Source organism: Trichosurus vulpecula, chromosome 9 (genome assembly GCF_011100635.1).
Source record: "Trichosurus vulpecula isolate mTriVul1 chromosome 9, mTriVul1.pri, whole genome shotgun sequence".
NCBI classification, from domain to species: Eukaryota; Metazoa; Chordata; class Mammalia; order Diprotodontia; family Phalangeridae; genus Trichosurus; species Trichosurus vulpecula.
Window position 1 is genome coordinate 103,396,597 of NC_050581.1, and position 22,056 is coordinate 103,418,652.

Sequence of the window (22,056 nt, forward strand, 5' to 3'; positions counted from 1 at the left end):
ACAGAATCTTAAAAGTACTATATTGTTTGACTTGACCTTTCCATGCTATTTAGGTCTAGGCAACAAATTGGGACAGACATGTATAATGGAATATTGGGGGGTTTCCCCCTAGAAAATCTTAAATTTTTTCCTTCCCCAAAAGAATCATCTTCTGTATATTGCCCTGGCTTTAAGATTTAAATATTTAATAGAAAAACCATAAAACTTCATAACTTATTTGACGTGTTCCCTTATTAAGCAGACATACAAAGTCAAAACTGCATTGAAAGTTGTGATTAAGAGGTTTGGGGAGCATTCTTGCTGTTATTCTGTTATTCAGTCATTCAGTAGTATCTGACTCCTGGTGACCCTGTGGACCACACTGTCCCTGGAGTTTTCTTAGCAAAAATACTGGAGTGATTTGCCATTTCCTTGTCCAGTGAATTAAGTAAATGACTTGCCCAGGGTCACATAGCTAGTGTCTGAAGCTGGATTTGAATTCAGGTCTTTGGGACTCCAGGCCCCACTCTATCTACAGAGCCACCTGCCTCCTAGGAAAACAGGTTTGACTTGCCCAAGATCACTCAGCTAGTAAGTGTCTGAGGCTGGATTTGAACTCAGGTGTTCCTGACTCCAGGCCCATTTCTCTATCCACTGAACTATCTAGCTGCTTCTGCTGTTATTTTATACTTATGTAATAGTTACTTGTGCTTTGCAATAAGTAGTTATTTCTTCCATTCAAATCCCTAAATTGGAAAGCTAAACCATTTCTCTCAGAAGTGAAAAGCTGCATTGTAATAATGCATTGCTCTCAAATTATTAAATTTGACAGTATTCCAATTCTGGCACTTCTTACAACTCAACCAGCCTAAATAGGGTAAAGTTAACAAAGATAAACAGGAACTGTAAAACAGAATGCTTGAAATTTATGCTGTTAGGGAAAGTCCCATTAGATAATTTAACTTGGACATTTCTAAATGAACCACTGAGTTTTAAATTAGCTGCATAAACAAACAGTATAGCAGGACAAGAGATGTTTTGAAGAAGCTTTTAAACACTGATGTGCATAAAATGACCAGCAACTGAATATCACTAGTTCTTTGAATGGCACCAAATATGACGCAACCTTCTGCCAAGAATGTGGGGTTCTCATATACAACAGTCAGCAGTTTTCTTTCCCTGACAGAGCCCCTGGCTTTCCAGTGCAGCTATGTAGCAGTCACAGGTGCTGCAGACAGCTATACTGACCCAAGAATCCTTTCCAGGTAATTCTTTGCTAACTGGCAGTGTAGACTAAATCTATGAGTTATTCAGTTACATGAAACTTGGAGAGAAGCATCTCAGGACTCCACAGACTGGAAAACCCCATGGGCACCTGAGGTTTGGAAGCTAGAAAGACAATCTCACAGTAATTGTAAGTAATTAACCCCATAACACAGGTTGTGCTAGAGTAACAGATGTTATATAAACTCCAAAGTTTTTTTTTTGCTTTAAGTCTCATTAATATTTAATATATGCCCCACTAACTACTATGTCTAACATACTTGGTGTAATGTGTGATCATATTTGGCATAATGAGCTGCATGATGCTATCTCAGAAGCATATTAAGTATTTACTATGTGTAAGGCACGTTAAGTATGTGATGAATCAGTAGTGTCACTGGTCTATTTACCATTTACCTGCAAATGGCAAACAGCAATAATGAGGAAAGTTAAAGAAAAAGTTAACTAAAGATAAAGATGTAAGGATCAAAGATGTGCATTTTAAAGCTAAACTAGTTAGAAATTAAGTTGAATGGCGATTAACTAGTCAAAAGTCAACTCCTGGCTCCTGAGGGATGCAGTATTGTCAAATGGATTCAATTCAAAGAGAAGATTATTGAGTACTTACTATGTGCTAAACACAATTTTAGGCACTGAGTAAAACCACAATATGAATGTAACTGTCCTTCCTGAGGAGTTTACATTCTACTACATTGCATTGAGGAGTTGTATTTTAGCATTATTTTCATATTAAACCTATTCATTGCTTTTTCAGTTTGTTTTACCTGAAAACAATGTTAAAGTTTCAGAATAATTTACCAATACTTGTGTTAGATAGCCACATGAAGTGCTGTATAGGAATCAATGAATCACACACAGATCCTCCAAACTAACTGAAAAGGAGATATTCTTTCCTGGGTAACAAACGTCTGTTAGAATTTTTATTGCTCGATGAACATCAGAAAGGCATAAAACACAACTAAACTAAGATATAATGTTTGAATACAAACAAAACAGCCTGAAATGAGCAAATGAAGATGAGAATATTCAACTGCATAAGAGAAGTTGTTTAAACCAAGTTGCTGAATTTCAAAAAAAAACTGTAGTTTAAAATTTACACCTAGCAATTTTCTCCCTCAATTCTACTACTAAACCATTGCTCCACACTTGCAGATGTGGGAATGAATGCCTGTCATATTATGAAGAACTGGCAACATATCACTGATGAGAAGTAATGCTGCAGTGGGGTGTTTGGCCTAAACCTCATTAAAATTTCAGAAGTAGCTCTGTGCTTCACCTTCCCTACTTGATCCCTCAGTAATGAATGGGTTGTTTTCCTCACTGACTACTACCCCCACTTCTTTTCTCAGAATCTCCTTGTCTTTAGCCTGGTGGTACCAAAACTTCAGTTTAGTGGCAACTTTAGTACTGGTACAGTGGTCTGGGCTTATTTGAAAAAAAGTACAGAAATCACCAGCAGAAGGTATATAAAGATGAAGTTATAGTTGATATATTTGAGAAGAAAATTAAAACTGAACATGACATTTTATTGCTTTGATGAAACCTCTTTTCTAGTAATCAGAAATTTTCATAGTGATTACCTCTTTTCTAATGCAGCTAAATACAGTACCCCAGACACACACTGCATTCAGTGTTAACTACGGTTGACAAAAAGAAGTCCCATATAAATTCCAGTATCTCTTTGAAAACGTCCAGTGTTTTCCTTCAGTTGCTTTTACCAGCTTAGAGGAAAACAATTAACAGGAAAGATTAAAATATATCCCCTACAACGATGAAAACATAGGCCCCTACTTTCCCACCCTCCCACAAAAAAAAAATCAACCAACCAAACATCCTCACGTTTCATGTATTGTTAATGCTCCATCACTGACAACTCTAGGATGTCTGTATTTTAGAATCTTCTTGATATATCCTTATCCAGTGTAGAGAAAGGGTGGTACTGGGGGACGAAAATTGGATTTAGCCTCAAGCAATCAAGACACACTAGGGCTTTTGTGTGACTTTGGGCAAATCACCTCACCACCACCTAGGCCTTAGTTTTTTCACTTATAAAATGGAAATAATTCATGTACTATTTACCTCAAGTACTATGTACAATATCCATTCATTAACTAAGGACTACCAAAAGCTATTTATTAGTACATAATATGAGCTACAATCATTATCCTGAATGATGTCCTTCAATGGTTCACTTGCAACAAACAGGCTCAAAGCACTCCTCTCAAGAGCTGTTTCATTATTCTGACGGGTAGCCACTGGACCCAGCTGGCTCTGGAGGAGAAAGTGAGGCTGGTGACCTTGCATAGCCCTCCCTCACTCAAATCAAAGTCAACTGCAAGTCATGTCATCATTTCCTTGATGTCATGGTTGGTTCTCTTCGAGAACAAAGGACAAACACAACATGCCAACATGCCAACATATAATGTAAATACACACACACATACACACAATCTAAACTGAATGATGTAAAACTTTGGTCAGCCAATATCATAGATAAGCTGTGATATTAAACAAAGAACCACAACTGCTGATGGCATGTCTACTATTATTTATGACAATTCCAATGAAAGAGAATCAGCATATTCTACTAGTAAAGAATGCCTCAATTTTGCCCGCCTCCCCCCCATAGGTTACTATTTAAAAAACAGACTTTACCATTTAAAGTAAATGCCATTTATTTACATAAACCCTTAAGACTTGTGAAACAATTTACACGTATCATATCTCACTTGATCCTCACAACTTTCTAAGGAAGTTATCATAGTTATCATCTTTATTATCATCATTTTACAAATTAGGAAATGGAGACTGAGTTTGACTTGTCCAAAGTCATACAGCTATTAGATGCAGGTAGGGACGACCCAGGATAGAAGTCAGGAAGACCTTTGCATTTACTTGTTTGTCTCCATGTTTTTTTCTTCTAATAGAATGTAAACTCCCTGAAGGCAGAGATTGTTGTTTTTGCTTTTGAATCTCTAGAGCCCAACAAAGCTCCTTGCACATTACACATGCTTAATAAATGTTTGTTGAATAAAAGTATGTATTAACTATGAGCAACAAGCTATGCTGAGTGCTTGGTCTATACACTCTGCTCTCAAGGAGCTTGAGAGTATTGTAGTGGAAATGCTACATGCACAAATCATCATGACACAAAGGAAGAACACGAAAAGTACAAAGGAGAGGTTCAGGCAAAATGGTAGGAGAAATTTGAGACCTCTTTTCAGTTTTGTTTCCTTTTAACAAGACATTTGGCTTTTAAGTTGCTTTGGGGATTTGTATTATTATGAGGTCACTGTAAAGAAAATCCTCTGCAAACTAGAGTAATTAAAAAAGCCCATCTTCCGAATACTCATTTTAAAAAACAGTATGTGAATCAAATCATAAAGAAAAGTTATTCTGAACATGTGTAAAAATGTGGTAGAGCCTAGATGAGGAGAGAATGAGGACTAGGTTGTATGGGTTCACATTGTTTTAAGGCTGAATTTTTAGTGAACAAATGAATTACAAATCATTTATTAAATGCCTGCTTTTTCCAAAGCATTCTGCTAAATGGTGGAGACATGAATAGAAAAGCAATATGGTCCCTGAACTCAAGGAGTTAATATTATAATAGGATAAACAATATATAGAGAAGGGCTCAGCTGCAAGTCAGATGGAAAGGCCCAGTGGTCCTCAGAGTATAGAAAAAAAGCAGAAGGCAATGCAATTTTTAAATGTCATTTTCATTGATAAAATCATCCTGATTTCTGATGTTGAAACACATGACAAAGCTAAGGACTGGTGGTGAGAACTTTTTTCCTCCTAGGTGAGGAGGTTGGGGCAGCAGCATCTACAAAAGGAGCTGCCGGGTTAACTCTCCATAAAGTTTGTTTCTCTGGACAATGACTTTAGGAGACAGGCTCTTGGTGGGGTAGTGTGGGGAAGAGTGAAGGAGAGTTGCTATTCTTGGGTCCCCTGGGCTTACTTGCTTTTTAGTAGTGGTGTTGCTGGTGATTGCAAGAATACTGGAGCCCCTTCTCATGGAAAGTTTTGTGGCAGGAACAAGGCTACAAGTGTAGGAAATGCTGTTATTCCTGGGACTTTTGAGTTCCAGATCCTGAGCTGTCTCTACTAGGGTATGAGGAGAGGTAGTAGTCAGGTGGTAGAAAAGGTTGACTCAGCTGTCACATGCTGCCTGCCCCTGATGGTACCCTGCTGAAGAAAAAGGAGGATGGTTAACTCCTGGCAAGGGCACTTTTTACCATCAAATTTAGAATTGACTCTTGAATTTTACAGGTAAGGAAAGTGAGGCCCAGAGAGGTTAAGTGACGTGCCCAAAGTCGTACAAAATAAGCAGCAGACCTGGGATCAAATCCAGGTCTGACTACAAATTCAATCCTCTTTTTATTGGGTCATACTGCCAAATCCATCTTAACCAAGAGGCACTGCTAACATAGAGCACAGGAGGCAATCAATATTTTTTCAAATGAATCAAGTTATGTATTTGAATAAAAGGATCTAATGTGCATTTTAGTAGAAAAATATTATTTACAGAGATTTGGCATCAATCTAAAAATACCAGAATTCAGAATCACATCCATGTCTGATAGAATTATAAACTTCAAAATTTTAGAGGGAAGATTATGGTTCAAGGGAAAAGTACAAACTTTACATGAAAAAAGCTAAAGTTAAATCCTTGCCATCTCAGAACCCTGAAAAGCTGTTATGAGTAAACTTAACAACATAGCTTAGGGAATGGAGAGTTAGGAAGATCTGGCTTTGAATCCTACCTTAGATACTTACTGACCATGGGCAAAATCACTTAACTTCTCCAAACTTTCATTATTCATGGGGATAATACAACCTTTAATATTTATTTCATAGGGCTACTGTAAGGCTCCAATGAAACGATGTACCAGGTTTTACAAATGTTAATGTACCTTATGTATGTCAGCTCTTCTAATCACTGAGCTAGACATCTGTAACAACAATGCTACTTGCTGCTGCTGTGGCTATATAAGGCCAATAACACCAGCACACAGGAGGGCTGCTAGCGCAGATTCTTTGATCTGCTTTTCTAAGGAAAGCAACTTTAAGGGTTTACAATATCACTTTAATTAAACATACATATAACATTAACTTTGTTCAGGGGGAAAAGTCAGCACCTGAACTTCAGAGCAAATACAAGCAGAAATTACAGGCAGAAATCACAAACAGAGCAAAATAACACAAATTAACAGACAGGCTTCTAGCTGTCTGTCCAAGACATTACATACACAGTCACCAGAGAGAGAAGCACCAACATCTGAGTTTTTCAAGGTGGGGGGGGCACGTTGGGCTCCTTAACAGCTACCCAGAGTCTCCACACCAACACTCTTCCAATGAGTGAGTCCCCAAAGCAAAACCTCTCCACCCACAGTTCTGAAACTTCTAGCTTAAGGGCTACCCTCAGAATATATATACCCTTTTTCAGGGCCTGAGGGCTTCATACCTCTTGTGACTTAATTGGCAAAAGGGTGAGGGCCTTCCTACAAACAAAGGCAAGACTCAATCAAAGGTACTTGAATGCCTTAGTGCTGAGAAGCACTCCAAAAGAAAAAACAATAAAAAGTCCCACTTTGCTTGCCCTTACAATATCCCAGTATCAGCCAGTTTATGCGTATGTAACCTTTGTATATTCATTCATCTATGTTCTGTGTGTGTGTGTGTTTATAAATTTAGCAATAAGAAAAAAGAATAGCTCCCAATTTTTATTGGGTTCATAAGATTTACAGTTGTAAGAGACTTCAAAGATCATCTAGTCTGACCCACTCATTTTACATGAGTTTGTCTCTTGCAAACTGACTGTTCTGTGGACTTCTGTCCATAGAAACACCTGGCTTGTTACCAGGTATTTTTAAACAGCAGAGAACTTCGATTTCTGCCTCTTGGCCTGATCAAACCACAAGAAAAGATTAAAGCCAAGCATTCCACGAACATTCCTCAAAACTGCCATTTATCCTTGTAGTTCTTAACAATATACCCCATAAGAGTACATTGCCTTCTCCAATCTCCCTGACTGCCCTCCCCCCACCCCCCAGCTAGAAAGGACCTTGGTGAACCTTTTATTCCCCCTTTTAATCCCTGATCTTATAACCCACAGAAGCTATTCCAAAATTTCTTCTTTCTTCTAGCTTCCCATACTTTATACTTCATACTACCTCTACCTTCTTGGTTGAGAACCTTATCTCTCTTTACTGAGAAAATTAAGACCAAGTCTCATCAACTCCCTTCTCTCTTCATCTCACAAGCCTTTACTTTTGCCTCTTTTCCAACAGTCTGATAATGAGATAGTCTTCCTCTCAAGGCTAACACTTCTACTGTCTTCAGAAGCAAGACTGCTCCCTCAAGCAACCTCTCCTTCCTCTCCCTGTCCATTGGGTCCTCGACTACTGTCTTCAAATATACCCATCTTCACCATCCTTTAAAAAAACCTTTACTACACTCTAAGATTCTCTCAGGTTGTCGTCCTAAATCTCTCCTTCCCTGTGCAGCAGGCAAAAAGTCAGCACTCACTTCTTTCCTTTCGTCTCATATTGCTTCTTAAGCCTTTATAGTCTGACTTGTCATCATTCAGTTCAAACTGTTCTCTCATAAAGTGTCAACAATCTCTTAATTATCAAGTCCAATGATCTCTTCTCAGTCTTTATCCTTTTTAACATATGCATATGATATAGACATATATTTGCTGCATTTGAAATTGTTGACTACTCTTTTCTCCTGAATACTCTCTCCTCTCTGGGTTTCAAGGAATTCTTTTCCTTTAGTTTTTCTCCTACCTATCTGACCACTCCTTCAGTCTCCTTTGCCAGCTCATCATTCATATTACATCCCTGTACCGGTTCTGTCTTGGGCTCATTTCTCTTCTCTTTCTCTACTCTCTCTCTCGATGACCAGTATCAATTCCCATGGGTTTAATTATCTTTATACTAATGACTCACAGATCTATAGGTCCAGTCCCAATTTCTCCCCTGAGCTTCCATCCCAAATCACCCATTGCCGATTGGACATTACAAACCGGATGGCCAAGCAACATCTCAAACTCAACAAGTCTAAAATACAACTCAGTATCTTCTCTCTAAAACATTTTTTATCCCTATTCCAAAACTCTCATATTTCTATTAAAGGTACTCATTTTTCCAGTCTTCTAGGTTCCTAACTTCAGTGTTATACATGATTTGCTCACTCTCCTTCACCCCACATTCATTTAGTTGCTAAATCTCAAATTCCATAACATCTTATACAATTCCTTTTTTCTACTCAGATAGCTACCAACCGAGATCAGGCCCTCATCACCTCTTGCCTACACTATTGCAATAACATCCTAATTGGTCTCCATCACTCAAGTCTCTAGTACTCCAAATCTGCCTTCCACAGAACTACCAAAGTGATTTTCCTTAAACACGGATCTGATCTTACTCAAACTTCAGTGGTTCCCTATAGCCTGTAGGGTCAAATATGAACTCTTTTCTTTGGCTTTTGAAGTCCTGGCCCCAATCTATCTTTCTAGCTTCATTATATATTACTCCCTCTCTATAGTTCAGCCAAACTGGCCTTCTCTGTTCCTTACACAAGGTACTCCATTTCTCCTCTCCACACCTCTGTACTGACTGTACCCCATTCCTAAAATATACTCCCTCCTCACCTCTCCCTCAAGGAATTTTTTTATCTTCCTTCAAGATTAAAATCAAGAACCACCTTCAAAACCAAGCCTTTCCTTTGCTGGTGCCCTTCCTCTCTAAATAAGTTATATTCTGTACATTTATTTTGTATATGCTTAATTAGGTCATGCTGTATAATATTTAGCTACCTTACACGTATTTTATATTTATGCCATATATATTCTTACATGTATTTGTCTTCCCCATTAGAATGTAAGGTCCTTGACAGTAGGGATTATTTTGTTCCTTTTTTAAACTTATTTCCCCAAGGGCCTAGTATAATGCCTGGCACATAGCATACGCTTAATACTTCCTTGAAAAAAGACTGTTTAGTTCTTTGCATTTGTATCTCTAGCACCTAGGACAGTGGCTGTCACATAGTAGGTTCTCAATAAATGCTTCATTTACTGATTATCTAAATTAACCCCTGATTTTGAAGATGAATGAACAGAGGTTGAAAGGGTAAGGGGGAATTCCTGCTAAGTCAGTTATCAACAAAATAGAAACAAAACTGGCTGCCCGACCTGGCTTTGCCATTAATAGCTATGAGATCTTGGTTAAGCCACTTAACCCCGTCAGCCGACTTCACTTTCCTCATTTGTAAAATGCTAGAAGTTGTACTCATACCACCTGTTTAATACCGTCATTGTGAGGTTCAACGAGAACATTTGGTAAATGTTTAAAATCCTATGTAGGTATAAGTTATTAATTTAGCCTGTATGTACCTTGTTTGTACATAGTTGTTTCCCGTTTTTGTAAATAGTTGTTTGCATATTCTCTCCCCCGAGACCGTGAGCTTTTGTATCCCTAGCGCTTAACCAGCACCTGACACATAGCGGACGCTTAATTAATGCCAGTTGATCAATTTCGAAAGGCTTGTGAGTTTCAGCAAAATGGAGGAATGCGTAAAGAACCGAGGGTATTTCTGTCTAACCTTAATTTTAGCTCCGAACACAAACCGTGGCCGTATTTCCTCCCTCCTGCACTCAGTCTCACGACTGCCTAGTCTACCACTCACACTGTGGAGGTAAATTGTGCAACACAGTCTGGGAGAGGGAGCGGGGGAGGCGAAACTGGCGAGGCAAGTGAAAAGGAAGAATTTGAAACTCCTTTAATATCCTGACTTCGGGCACCACTCGCTCCAGGCTCGCCCTCACACCTGGTTCCACCATTTCGTAGAGAAAGGCGGCGGAGCAGCGAAAAGCACAACACGCTCCGGACGCGGGGGATCCCAAGCACGAGGTGCCAGCCCGGCAGCCGGAATTCCAGGAGCTGCTGCTCCACCCCGCCCCCCACTCCCTAATCTCGGAACCTGCGGGAACAGGGGCTACGTGCTGCGCGTGCGCACAATCCGCCCTCCTCCCCTGCGCCTGCGCGCTTCCCGACACCCCCCCCCCCTCTTGACCCCTCCCCCAACTTCTTCGGGAGGGGGAGGGGGGATGTCGAAGCGAGTCATGATGGTGGCGACCAGGCCCTGATGAACTAGCGGATTCACTCGCTGCCTCCCAGACCTGCCCGCAGCTTCTGAGGACGGACTCCCCGCTGGCCCCGTGCCTTGGGGAGAAGGCGATCGCTGCCGGTCACGCCGGGGGAAAGCGACAGCGGGAGCGGCGGCGGCCCAGGCCCGGGGGAGAGGCCGCCCCGCAGGGTGAATGTGATCAACCCCACCAGCCACCTCGACCTCCCTCCCAGCGGGCCCGAGAGGCCGACCGAGCCCACAGCAACCATGGCGTCCGGAGGTGGCGGCGACACCATGCAGATCACTCTGAAAACCCTCCAGCAACAGACCTTCAAGATCGACATCAACCCTGAGGAGACGGTACGGAGGGGAGGGCCGCCCGCGCGAGCGGGGGGAGGGGCAGGGAGCGCGCGGGCTCGGGCGGGGGCCGGGGCTCGAGGTAGGGGGCGCGTGCCGCCTCCCGCTGCGGGAAGCGAGAGTTGTGAAGCCGGAGAGACTCGCCAGGCGGGCGCGGACCCCCGGCCGTCGGCCCCCTCCCCCAATCCCTGTCCCTGGGGATGGGAGAGGGCCTTAGCTGCTGTAACCGCGGGAAGCTGGGTGGTCGTCCCTTAAAGGGACGGCCAGGACTCGAGGGAAGGGAAGTTAGGCTTCCGCGACCCGGTCTCAGACCTTCGGGCGGTGTTGGACGCGCGGGGAGAGCCCCACGAGAGATTTAGGAGGGGCGGACGGGAGGAAAAACCGCGGCTGCGCGGAACTGGCGACTCCGAGAGATCTGCAGGCGGTGGGCAATGCGGCCTGAGCCGGGGGGTGGGGAGCAGAAGACTCAGAATTGCCATTTCGTGGGGGTTGGGGAGGATTCCGTGCCAAAGTGACTCCTATGACTCAGGATTGGGGCCAGAGAAGTGAAGAGGGGGAGGGAGGAGGTGACCGCGGCATGGAACCTGGGGGCAGATGGTTGTGCCGAATTCGCGACTGGTGGAGGGGGGGAGGGAGGGAGGGCGGGCGTGGAGAGTCGGCTGAGCCCTGGGTCCGCTCTGGGGGGAGGGGAGCCTAGGGAAGTGGAGTGCTTGGGGGTGGAGCCCGGAGGATGTGGGAGTCCTATGGGTGGGATTGGGAAGAAAGCTGTTATTGCTGCAGGACCTGGGATACTGGAGGGTGGTAATGGAGACTTAGGAACCTGTTTAACTGGGATCAAGTTGGGGCGGTAATCAGAAGTTGGGAGGGAAGTGATGAAGGTGGCTTTCCAGGCCCCAGGCCGTGCAGCTGCTGTGTTTGCCGCTTCCCCCCAGGTGTACATCGACGTTTTAAATAACACTCCGAGGGATGAGAACCTTAGTCCAGTTCCTTGTATAATATGTGACTCTTTGTGAATCTGTATCCTTCCTGAGCCAGATACATATTATGCAAGTGTCCTTTGGTCTTGGGCAGAGCCCCATGCACGCGGATCTTTCCACACTTCTTGTAGGCCTGAATTCCATAGGTAGAATCATAGAGCTTGAAGAGATCATTTACTGCATTTTACAGATGAAGGAACTGAGGCATGGAAGAGGTAGAGTGAGCAATGGAAAATTCAGGACTAGCACCTTCGTTTCCTGTGTCCTAATTCTACATTAAGTCATGCTACTTCTTTCTCATCCTCCCTTATTAAAGTTTTGAGGTTGTAGGTATACTAATTTTTCGAACAACTTAAGCAGCAGACAATAGGAATAAACTAATCTGTCTAGCATTTGCCCACTTTAGTGCCATCAAAACCCACGGCAATAAGTTTCAGTACTTGTGATAACTAAGAGAGTTAAGGTGAAGGTCCCTACAAGTTTATTCCACGTATCTGGAAGTCCTGAGAACATAGGTTTACCAATTATGCTTTGGAGTTGCCTGTGCCAAATGTGAAGCCTCCCTTGATTCATCCACATGGAAGTGATTTCTTCCTGTGTGATCTCATGGCAATTTTTACTTTTGTACTTAACATTCTAATTTGTATTTATTTGTGCATATCTCTACACCTTTTGATTGTAAATTCCTTCATCTCCTAGATTACCTCCTATTTATCTTTACATGAATTTCCCTTAATATCTGGCACACGGTAAGCTTAATAAGTGACTCATTGAATTGTGGTAGTCCTAATGTTAATGACAAAAGTTATTTTTTCCTTAATGAAGAAAGTTGGCAATTTAATGTGTACTATTTATTAGACAGCCACCCTTCTTGGTCTGTGAGTAAGGAAATTTAGTCTTGCTTTATATATTAAAATCCCATCTAAGCCCTTAGATAATTGTATAAAAGCCTTGTTCAGTTGTGTCTGACTCTTCTGTGAGAGTCATTTGGGATTTTCTTGGCTCATTTTTCAGATGAGGAAAATGAGGCAAATAGGATTAAGTGATTTGCCCAGGGTCACCCAAGATAGTAAGCATCTGAGCCCAGATTTGAACTCCTGACTCCAGGCCTGGCACTGTATTCGCTGCTTCACTAACTGCCTCATATAAAAGTGTGTGGTATAGGAATTCCTAACCTGGAATTGTGACAATGTTTAATATTATTTTTGCATAGCAAAATCATTTTTAAAAATAACATCATTTTTGTGTTAATTTTTTGTTTTCTAGTAGCTAGGATACAGTGACTAGAGCACTGGGCCTGGAGCTGAGTTTAAATCAGACCTCAGACACTTAGTAGTCGTACGAACCTAGGCAAATCACTTAACCTCTGTCAGCTTCAATTTCCTCAACTGTAAAATAGGGAGGTAGGAGAGTACCTAGTTCCCAGGATTGTTGTGAAGTTCAAATGAGTTCATATTTGTAGTAAGTGCTTACCATAGTGCTAGACACTTTATAAATGCTTGTTCCCTTCCCTTGTTCCCTCTTAGAATAATTACTGATGCCCTGTTACAGAGTTGGGAATCTCTTAAAATCTCCTTGAATTGTTTCTTTACTTACTAAGAGGTAGAAAAACAAAAATTTTTTTCATGTTGATATGAACAAAATCAATTCAACGAATATTTTATTAAGTCCATTCTGTATGTAGAGCACTAGGTTAGCAGCTGGCAGTGAGAAAATTTAGATGTGATCTCTGTACTCATAGAACTTGTAGTTTAGTAGAGGGGATATGATAAAAGTTAAAGTAACTTGATAATGTGAGTGAAGTGGTGCGAAGTGCTTTTTAAAATATGGGAGGGTCATAATGTTTCATGAAGAATATAGTATTTAATAGCAGTGCTGTCAAACTCAGATGGAAAGGGATCCCTGTAACTGCATGTTGATTTAGAAAACCACAGATGAATACTATCTGTATTTTATTGTATTTTTGAGTTTCTTTTCTTTATGAAAGGAAATCAGTTCTAGAATTTACCATGCATATCTGTATAACAAACAGATTGGTTAATTTTAATAGTATGATATATTTACCCCCAAATTCTCTACATTCCCATTACAATTATGTTATACCCCTTGCAGTATGCAAGCCTCAGGCCTTCAATACTGGGAGTGGATCCTGAACCATATTAAAATTTATTGGGAAATATTTAACAAAGTAAATAAAAACCCAATGGAACATAATAATTGTTTTTTTTTAGTCAGTATATGGCCAGTGGGGATGCAGATATTGTAATGGCCAGTTTCTGTTTGAGTTTGAAACTACTATTAAGGATATATAGTCATTCAATATGTTGAAGGTGGCTAGAGGGAGGAGGACATTCCAAGAAATGGAAATACCTTGACTTTATACTATTTATCTTAATACCATTCAACTGATGTCACTTGTTTACATCTCTGATTCTATCTGCCTTATCTGTGTCAACTTTAAATGTTTTCATATACAATTTCTCGTAGTCTAAATCAAGGGTGGGGAACCTGTGGCCTTGAGGCCACACGTGGTCCTCTAAGTCCCCAGGTTCAGCCCTATGACTGAATCCAAACTCCATGGAACAAATCCCCTTAATAAAAGGATTTGTTCTATAAAACTTGGACTCAGTCAAAAGGCAGCACTCAAAGACTTAGAAGGCTGAAGGTTCCCCAAGGATGATATACTGTGTCAGTAGGTCCAGATATTTAATGTTGACTTCAGCCAGCTAAATATGTTGTCTCTTGTTTTTGACATTAAATATTATAAAAAATTTGGAGTTTAGCGTTTGGATTTCTTTAGCTCTAGCTTTTAAATTAGAAACGGAAGTGAACCTTTTCTGTGTCCCTCATCTATATCCTTAGTGCTTTACCTTTGCTCAAAATGTGCCACGTAGTGCTCTCCCACCCTGTACCCTCTGATTGTTCAATACCTACATATTATTTAAAGTCTTTCTTAGAAGCACGTCTGGCTTGCAGGAAAAAGCACTTGGGTTGAAGTTAAGGAGAGACTCATTTTTAAATTTTGGCTTACAAGTTTACTAGTTGTATGACCCCGGGGGGAAGAATCGCTTCACCACTCTGAACCTCAGTTTCTTCATTTGTAAAAGAGGAGAAATACTTTATATTTTTGTGAGGAAAGTGCTTTGAAAATTGTGCTACATAAAAGTTATTTATACAAGTAATTTAGTTTGTTTCCTAAAAAGGGACCTAGGATAATTGAAATTTTTCTTTTGGCTAGTTCATCTAAATATTTCCAGGGGTTGCCTGTAGCCCTTTGTGATCCCATTTGTTGTTAATCCAGGATGAGAAATGAAGGTTGTTAACCTGTATTAAACCTAACATTTTATATGTGTGACTTCTAACTGTGGATTCACAACTTAATTCTGGTGTGACCTTGAGCAAGTCACTTAGCTGTTTTAGGCTTAATCATGAGATTAAAGATGACTTTAAAATGAGGCTGTTGCACTCGTCCCTTAAGGGCTCTAAATCTGATCATGCCATTGCTTAGTTTAAAAGAAAGTTTGATTCATTTTGTATTTATATTACAAACATTCAGGGTCCTTGAAAAAATGTATATAACTATTTTTATTTTATTGAGAGAAAAGAGAAGGAACTGGTTAATGAATTGAGAAAGCCACTAAAAATATTTTTTAAATCTTTTTTTTTTTTGTCCAGTCATTTCAGTCATGTCTGACTCTTTGTGACCTCCTTTGGGATTTTCTTGGCAGAGACACTGGAGTGGTTTAGCATGTCCTTCTCCAGCTCACAGATGAGGAAACTGAGGCTTCCCCAGGGTCAGATAGCTAGAAAGTGTCTGAGGTCAGATTTGAACACTCCAGACCTGTCACTCTATCTACTACACCACCTACCTGCCCTTGGGGGAAAAATCTCAAATTAAATACCAAAATAGAAATCCTGAAAATTCAAGAAAAAATTAACAAAATTGGAAACCAAAAAAATTAATAGGAGCTCTTTTTTTTTTTTTAAACAAAATCTGGTTAAAAAGAGAAACTGTTAGCTAAGTTTGGATTAAAAAGAAAGTGGAAAACTAAATTACCAAAATTAAAGAAAAAATAAAAACTTAAAAAAATACAGAAGTAAAAGATAGCATTAGAAATTATTTTGCCCAACTATATGCCAACAAAACAAACAGCTTAAGTGTTTTTGCTTCTAGAAAGAGCCTGTCACTTGGCTGGCCTTTGTGGATGAACTTGACCGTTCCTTTGACTTCCCAAATTAAAACTCCTTCACCTGGCCTCTGTTGCCGTATTGTTTTCCCATATTAGAATATAAGGTCTTTGAGGGCAATGACTTTCTGACTTTGTATTCCCAGTACCTTGGATTTTACATAAATACTAATTGCTTAATAAATGCTTTTTCTTTCATTTACTCCTTGTCCAGTGTGAACAAGGAATTGAGCTAGGTGCTCAGGGAAATAACAAAAGTTTCGGTCCTTAGTTTACAGTTTAATAGAGGAAATAAGTTGTACATGATTTTTTTTAGCATACAAATAAACATAAAAAAGGGGAAGAACTGCGCTGAGGTGTCATAAAATCATCAATTGAAGGAACCAGACAAAAAAAAAAGCATGTAGTGGGAATTGCTTAAACAAGAGAATTAGCACTCCCTGGAGAGTCAAGACAGTAGTAATTGAGGTTGAAAAGTGGGAATTGCTTTGCCCAGATGGCTGACTTTTAATCTAATTTGAGAACAGGCTGAGTAGGAACCAAGTGCATTCACTTATACTTTGTACCATCCCCTCCAGTTATCCCGGTGTATATTCCTTCATTTTATACCCTGTCTCTTGGAAACAGTTTTCTACACTACTTAATTCTACTTTCTGATCTTGCTTCTGATCAGGTCACTCAACTGAAATCTCTTCAAGTTTATCTGAGATTTCTTATTTTGGTCTAGTGGGCCTAGCCCTTATTCCTCTTTATTTCTCTGTAGCATTAACACTTGACCACCTTTTCCTCCTGTATGCTTTGTCCTCTGGAGATTTTGTGGCATAACTTTATCTTGGTTTGCCTCCTACCTGTCTGATCATTCAGCTGGGTCTTTGCTGGGTCTCCGGGAGTGCCCCCAAGACACTGTCCTAGGCTGTCTGTTGATAATCTCTTTTGGTGATCTCATCACTTCTATGGATAAAATTGCCATCTTTGAAGTTTATTAACCAGTTTATATATCAAGCTTATTTTTCTGCTGAACTCCAGTTTCATATTACATAAATGACTAGCAGACAGGATGGCCCATAGGCATCTCAATTTTTTCTCTACACCTATCCCTCTTCCAGAATTTTCTGTCAAGAGTATCACCATCCTTCTAGTCCTCCAGGTCCTCAATCTCAGGATTACCCATTCTCCCTTGTACTCACAAAAACCATCAGTTGTCAAGTTTTTTTGATTCTGCCAACATCTCTCTTTTATCTATCCCCTTTTCTCCATTTATATTGACACAGTTCTAATTCAAGCCCTCATTGTTTGCCTCATCTATTGTAATAGCCTCCTAATTGTCTTTGTTGTTTTGTTCATCATTCAGTCTTTTCAGTTCTTCGTGACCCCATTTGGGATTTCTTGGCAAAGATACTGGAGTGTTTTGCCATTTTCTTCTCTCGTTTTACAAATGAGGAAACTGAGGCAAACAGTGTTAAGTGACTTGGCCAGCCTCACACAGCTAAGTAAGTAAGCAAGCTAAGCTAAGTAAGATACACGTAGTAGGTGTCTGAGGTTATTGAACTCAGGTACTCCTGACCCCAGGTCCAGAACTCTATCCACTTTGCTACCTAGCTCTTCTGTCCCTCAATCTTCCACACAGCTACCAAAGTAATTGTCCTGGTCTGTGTAGTAAGCTCTAGTAGTACTACCTCTAGAATCAAATACAAATTCCTCAGCCTTTCATCTAAAACTCACATCCTAACTTTTGGGCTTTTTACACATTACTTTTCTACACATTTTTCATGCCAGCCAAACTGGCTTTCTTGGCACAACATAACATTTCTCATTATGCTAGCCCGTTCTCTGCTCTATGGTGTCTTTCATTTCTTTTCAAAGAGTGAGGCCTTTTGTGATTACCCCAGGAGCTAGTGCCTATCCTCAGTCACCCCCACCCCCAAGTTACATTGTATTTATTTCATATATATTTTTGTATCTATATGCCCTCAGGTCTGTTTCCCCACTCTGCCCTCTTCTGCTTCCTTTTGTGTGTTGTCTTCTCTCACTTAGAAGAATGTAAATGCTCTCCTTTTTGCTTATATTTGTATTCTCAGCATTTAGCACAGTGCCTGTAAGCATTTAATAAATGTTTGTTGGCTTGATGTAATGTCTTGTCTCCCTCTTCCTTCCCCCCCCCCCCATGTTGGCTCCTTGAGGGCATCTGTGTGGCCTTGAGCCTTTTTGGGTCCTAGTTTCTTAATCTGTAAAATGAGGGGATTGGACAGTGTTTGTTGATTGATGGAATTAAAACCAGAATTAGGATGATGGACTAGGGCAGGGGGTGGGGAACCTGGGGCCTCAAGACCACATATGGCTCTCTAGGTCCTCAAGTGCTGCCCTTTGATTGAATCTAAACTTCACCGGACAAGTCCCCCTAAAAGGATTTGTTCTGTAAAACTTGGACTCAGTCAAAAGGCCACATCCAGGGACCTAGAAGGCCACATTTGGCCCTGAGGCTGAAGGTTCCCCACCCCTGGTCTAGGGAAATGGGGAGAAATCCAAGGATTGAGGTTGATGATTAAGATCTGATTCTGGTAAGTGGGTCTGGGTGATTGTGTTGATTAGCAGAAAGAGGTAAAAGATTTGTATTCTGGCTCTAGACCTCAGTTTCCTTATCTTTAAAATGAGTAGGGTAATAATTGTACTGTCTTCCTTATAAAGATATTTTAAGGAAAAAATAACTTTAAATGTTTAAACATAATATAAATATAAGTGGTTATTGTTAGGGGAATTTCAAAATTAGCTTTCTTTGCCCTGGTGCTAGATATCTGATTAAGTAGAAGTTATTAAGGATGAGAATACTCTTTCAGAGTGAGAGAATATTGTATTACAGGATTTCTTAATCTGAGGTCCACAGACCCCCTTCATAAATTTGGCAGGTAAGAGATCATTGGTACCTTTGGGGAAAGCATTTTCATTTGAATGATGGGGTTAGAAGTCAAACTTCAGAGGTTTTTGAAGAAAATGAGAAGTAAAGGCTTCAATTTTAAGTGAATTTTTCTACTAGTTTAGCTACAAAAAGCAGAAGAGATAAAACAATAGTTATTGGGAGCGGTAAAGTCAAGTGAGGTTTTTTTGTTGTTGCTTTGGGGGGGAAGTGGAGAATGGAGGAGATATGGCCATGATTGCAGGCAGCAGGGAGGTAGCCAGCAGACAGGGAAAAATTGAAGATTGAGAGAATGGGGATGATAGAGCAATCTTCGGGAGAAGGCAAGATGGGATGGGATCAAAGGTTAATATAGAGTGGTTTGCCTTGGCGACTTCTTCATGTGAGGACTTGAAAGCACAGATAGTGTAGAAAAATATTTGAGTGATTTGAGATGAGAGTTCAGCACGTCCTCAGCTTTTCTGGTGAAATATGAGGTAGAGTTCTCAGTGAGAAGGTTTGAGGAAGGATAAAAAAAATTGGAAGTAGCCGCTATGGTGAATGGGATAGTGCATAGATTGAAGAGGTATACAATAATTGCCTTGCTGTATGGGGTGCCCATTTCAAATTACGTAAGAAAAATTTGTATTGGACCCAGTCAGCATGGTTTTGTGATTTTTCTCCAGGTTCATTCGATATCATGTGAATTAGGAGCAAAGACAGTAGATGGTATGGATAATCCAAGGCTGGGACTTGGCAAACCATATTAGTGATGGGGGGAAATGGGGCAAGGGACTCAAGTGTAGAGGATAGTGTATATATAATTGAACTGTTTCACCGAGGAATTGAAATAAGGAAGAGAAGAGAGTATGATGTATGTAGCCATTCAAGGGTGATGGCCTGGGGTAAAAAAGAACTAAGGGGTGGAGGGGATTGGAAGTCACAGTTACGATGAAGATCAGGTTTAGGAGCCATACAGCAAAAGGAAAGCGAGAATGCAAAAAGACTTCTGATCAAATAAAGAAATTTCACAGTTCATGAAACTTAGAAATGGAGCACTTTATTGAAGACAGCAAGAAGCATGCATCCTAGGGTACTAAAGAGACTCTTGTAGATGATTGCTGAGGCACTATAAAAGACATGCAAGAGGCATATTGCAAGACTAGGCAAAAAAACATGTCTCAATTTAATTGTTTTCTCCAGAAAGTATGGTAAGAGTTAATCTGTAGAGTATGACATTTAACCTTTAATTCTTGACATAATTTTGGAGTATAGTTTTAAATTTTTGTCTTAAGAACGTGACAATCATCAATAAACATGATTTTAAAAACAGCGTATGAGGATTGTATATGAAACTACAAAAATATTAGACATAGCTTATGCCTTTTTAAATATATAATTTAACAGGGTACTTTGAAAAATGTTGCCTTTTTCTTTTTTTCTCCTTTTTTTTTTTTTTTTTTGGCCTGGAGGTTAACTGTTACTATCCTACCTCTGCCCACAACCCATTTGCTAAAGGACAGCCCTCTTTTTTTAGCAAAACATCCACACATTGTCTGAGTCTGGAAAATGTATCTCATTCTGTACTTAGTCCTTGTCCCTGTCAAAGAGAGGTGGAGGAAGCATGCTTCACAGGTCTTCAAGAGTTATGGTTGATCATTGCACATGATCACAGCTCTTGTATTTTCGAAATCAATTTCCTTTACAATATTGTAGTCACATCAGTTCATGTAAGTAACCCTAGTTTGCTATGAATCTGTCCCTTTCATAATTTCTTTTCATGAAACAATACTACTTCATATTCATATAACATTTTTCAGCTATTCCCCAAATTGATGGGCACTCACTTTTTTTTAGTAGTCTTTCAATTTTGAGATCTAAATCTCCCCAAATACCCAACTACATTTTGTGAATCTTGAACTGGATACATCTCATTCATCATGTTCAAAATAAACCTCATTATCTTTCCCCCAAAACACTTCCCTCCTTCCAAACTTGCCTGTTACTATTAGTGACACCACCATCTTCCCAATCATATATATATATGCCAAGCTTGCAACCTAGGTGTCATTCTCCGTTTCTTACTCTCTCACCCACAGTATCCAATCAGTTGTGTAGTCGTCTTGTTTGTAACATCCTTTGATGGAGCTTGGAACCTTAGTATCATTCATAACTCCTCACTCAAACCACGTATCCAGTCTGTTGCCAAATCTTGTCGTTTCTACTTTCACAACATCTCTCACAATTTGTTCTTTTCACTCACATAGCCACAATTCACATTCATGTCTCCATCACCACTCACTCACCTGGACTACCACCACAATCCTTTACTGGTCTACCTACCCTAAATCAGGTTTCACCATTCCAGTCTATACTCCACTTCTGTAACCAAGGTGGTTTTCTAAAGTATATTCATAACTTGGCCATTTCCTACCTCTCTTCTTACATGTTATTCCTGTCCATGAACTCGAATTCTCCCTTTTCCAGGAGGCCTTTTTTGATCCTCTCAGCTGCTAGTGCTTTCTCCTCTGAGATTATCTTCTATTTATTTTGTAAATATGAAGAAGATACATGGTTATTTACATGTTATTTTCCCCATTAAAATCTGAGCTCCTTGAGGGGCAAGGAACTTTCTTTTAAAAAAAAATTGTTTTTCGTTTACAACATTCAGTTCTACAAGCTTTTCACTTCCAAATTTTCTCCCCCTTCTCCTCAAGATGGCATGCAATCTGATACAGGCTTTACTTATATATTAAACATATTTTCATATTACAAAGAAGAATTATAGCCAATGGAATGAACTGCAAGAAAGAAGAAACAAAACAAAAAAGAGAGAGAGCAAATCGTGTGCTTCTGTCTGCTTTTGGACTCCGTAACTCTTTCTCTGGATGTAGGTAGCATTTTCCATCATGAGCCTTTTGGAGTTATCCTAGAACCTTGCATTGCTGAGAAGTGCCAAGTCTATTAAAATTAGTCATTGCACAGTGTGACTGTAACTATGTACAATGTTTTCCTAATTCTGCTCCCTTCAGCATCAGTTCATATATGTCTTTACGGTTTTTCTGAAGTCTGCTTGCTCATCATTTCTTATAACACAATAGTATGCCTTAATATTCATATACCACAACTTGTTCACCCATTCACCAGTTGATGGGCATCACCTCAATTTCCAGTTCTTTGCCACTACAAAAAGAGCTGCTATAAATATTTTTGTACATATGGGTTCTTTTCCCATTTGTATGAT

At 40.1% G+C, this 22,056-nt stretch overlaps 1 protein-coding gene across 2 annotated transcripts in view; it reads left to right on the forward strand.

Moving 5' to 3' along the window:
• The first annotated feature begins 10,322 nt into the window (after window positions 1-10,322).
• The window catches only part of RAD23B (RAD23 homolog B, nucleotide excision repair protein), a 90,867-nt gene continuing 79,133 nt past the window's right edge, over window positions 10,323-22,056 (forward strand). Inside the window, exon 1 of one of the 2 annotated variants that reach the window (XM_036738217.1) lies at window positions 10,323-10,761. In XM_036738217.1, coding sequence (XP_036594112.1) covers window positions 10,669-10,761 — 93 coding nt within the window. In that variant the 5' untranslated portion in view covers window positions 10,323-10,668. The remainder of the gene's footprint in view (window positions 10,762-22,056) is intronic. The other variant, XM_036738215.1, reaches the window with a different exon arrangement.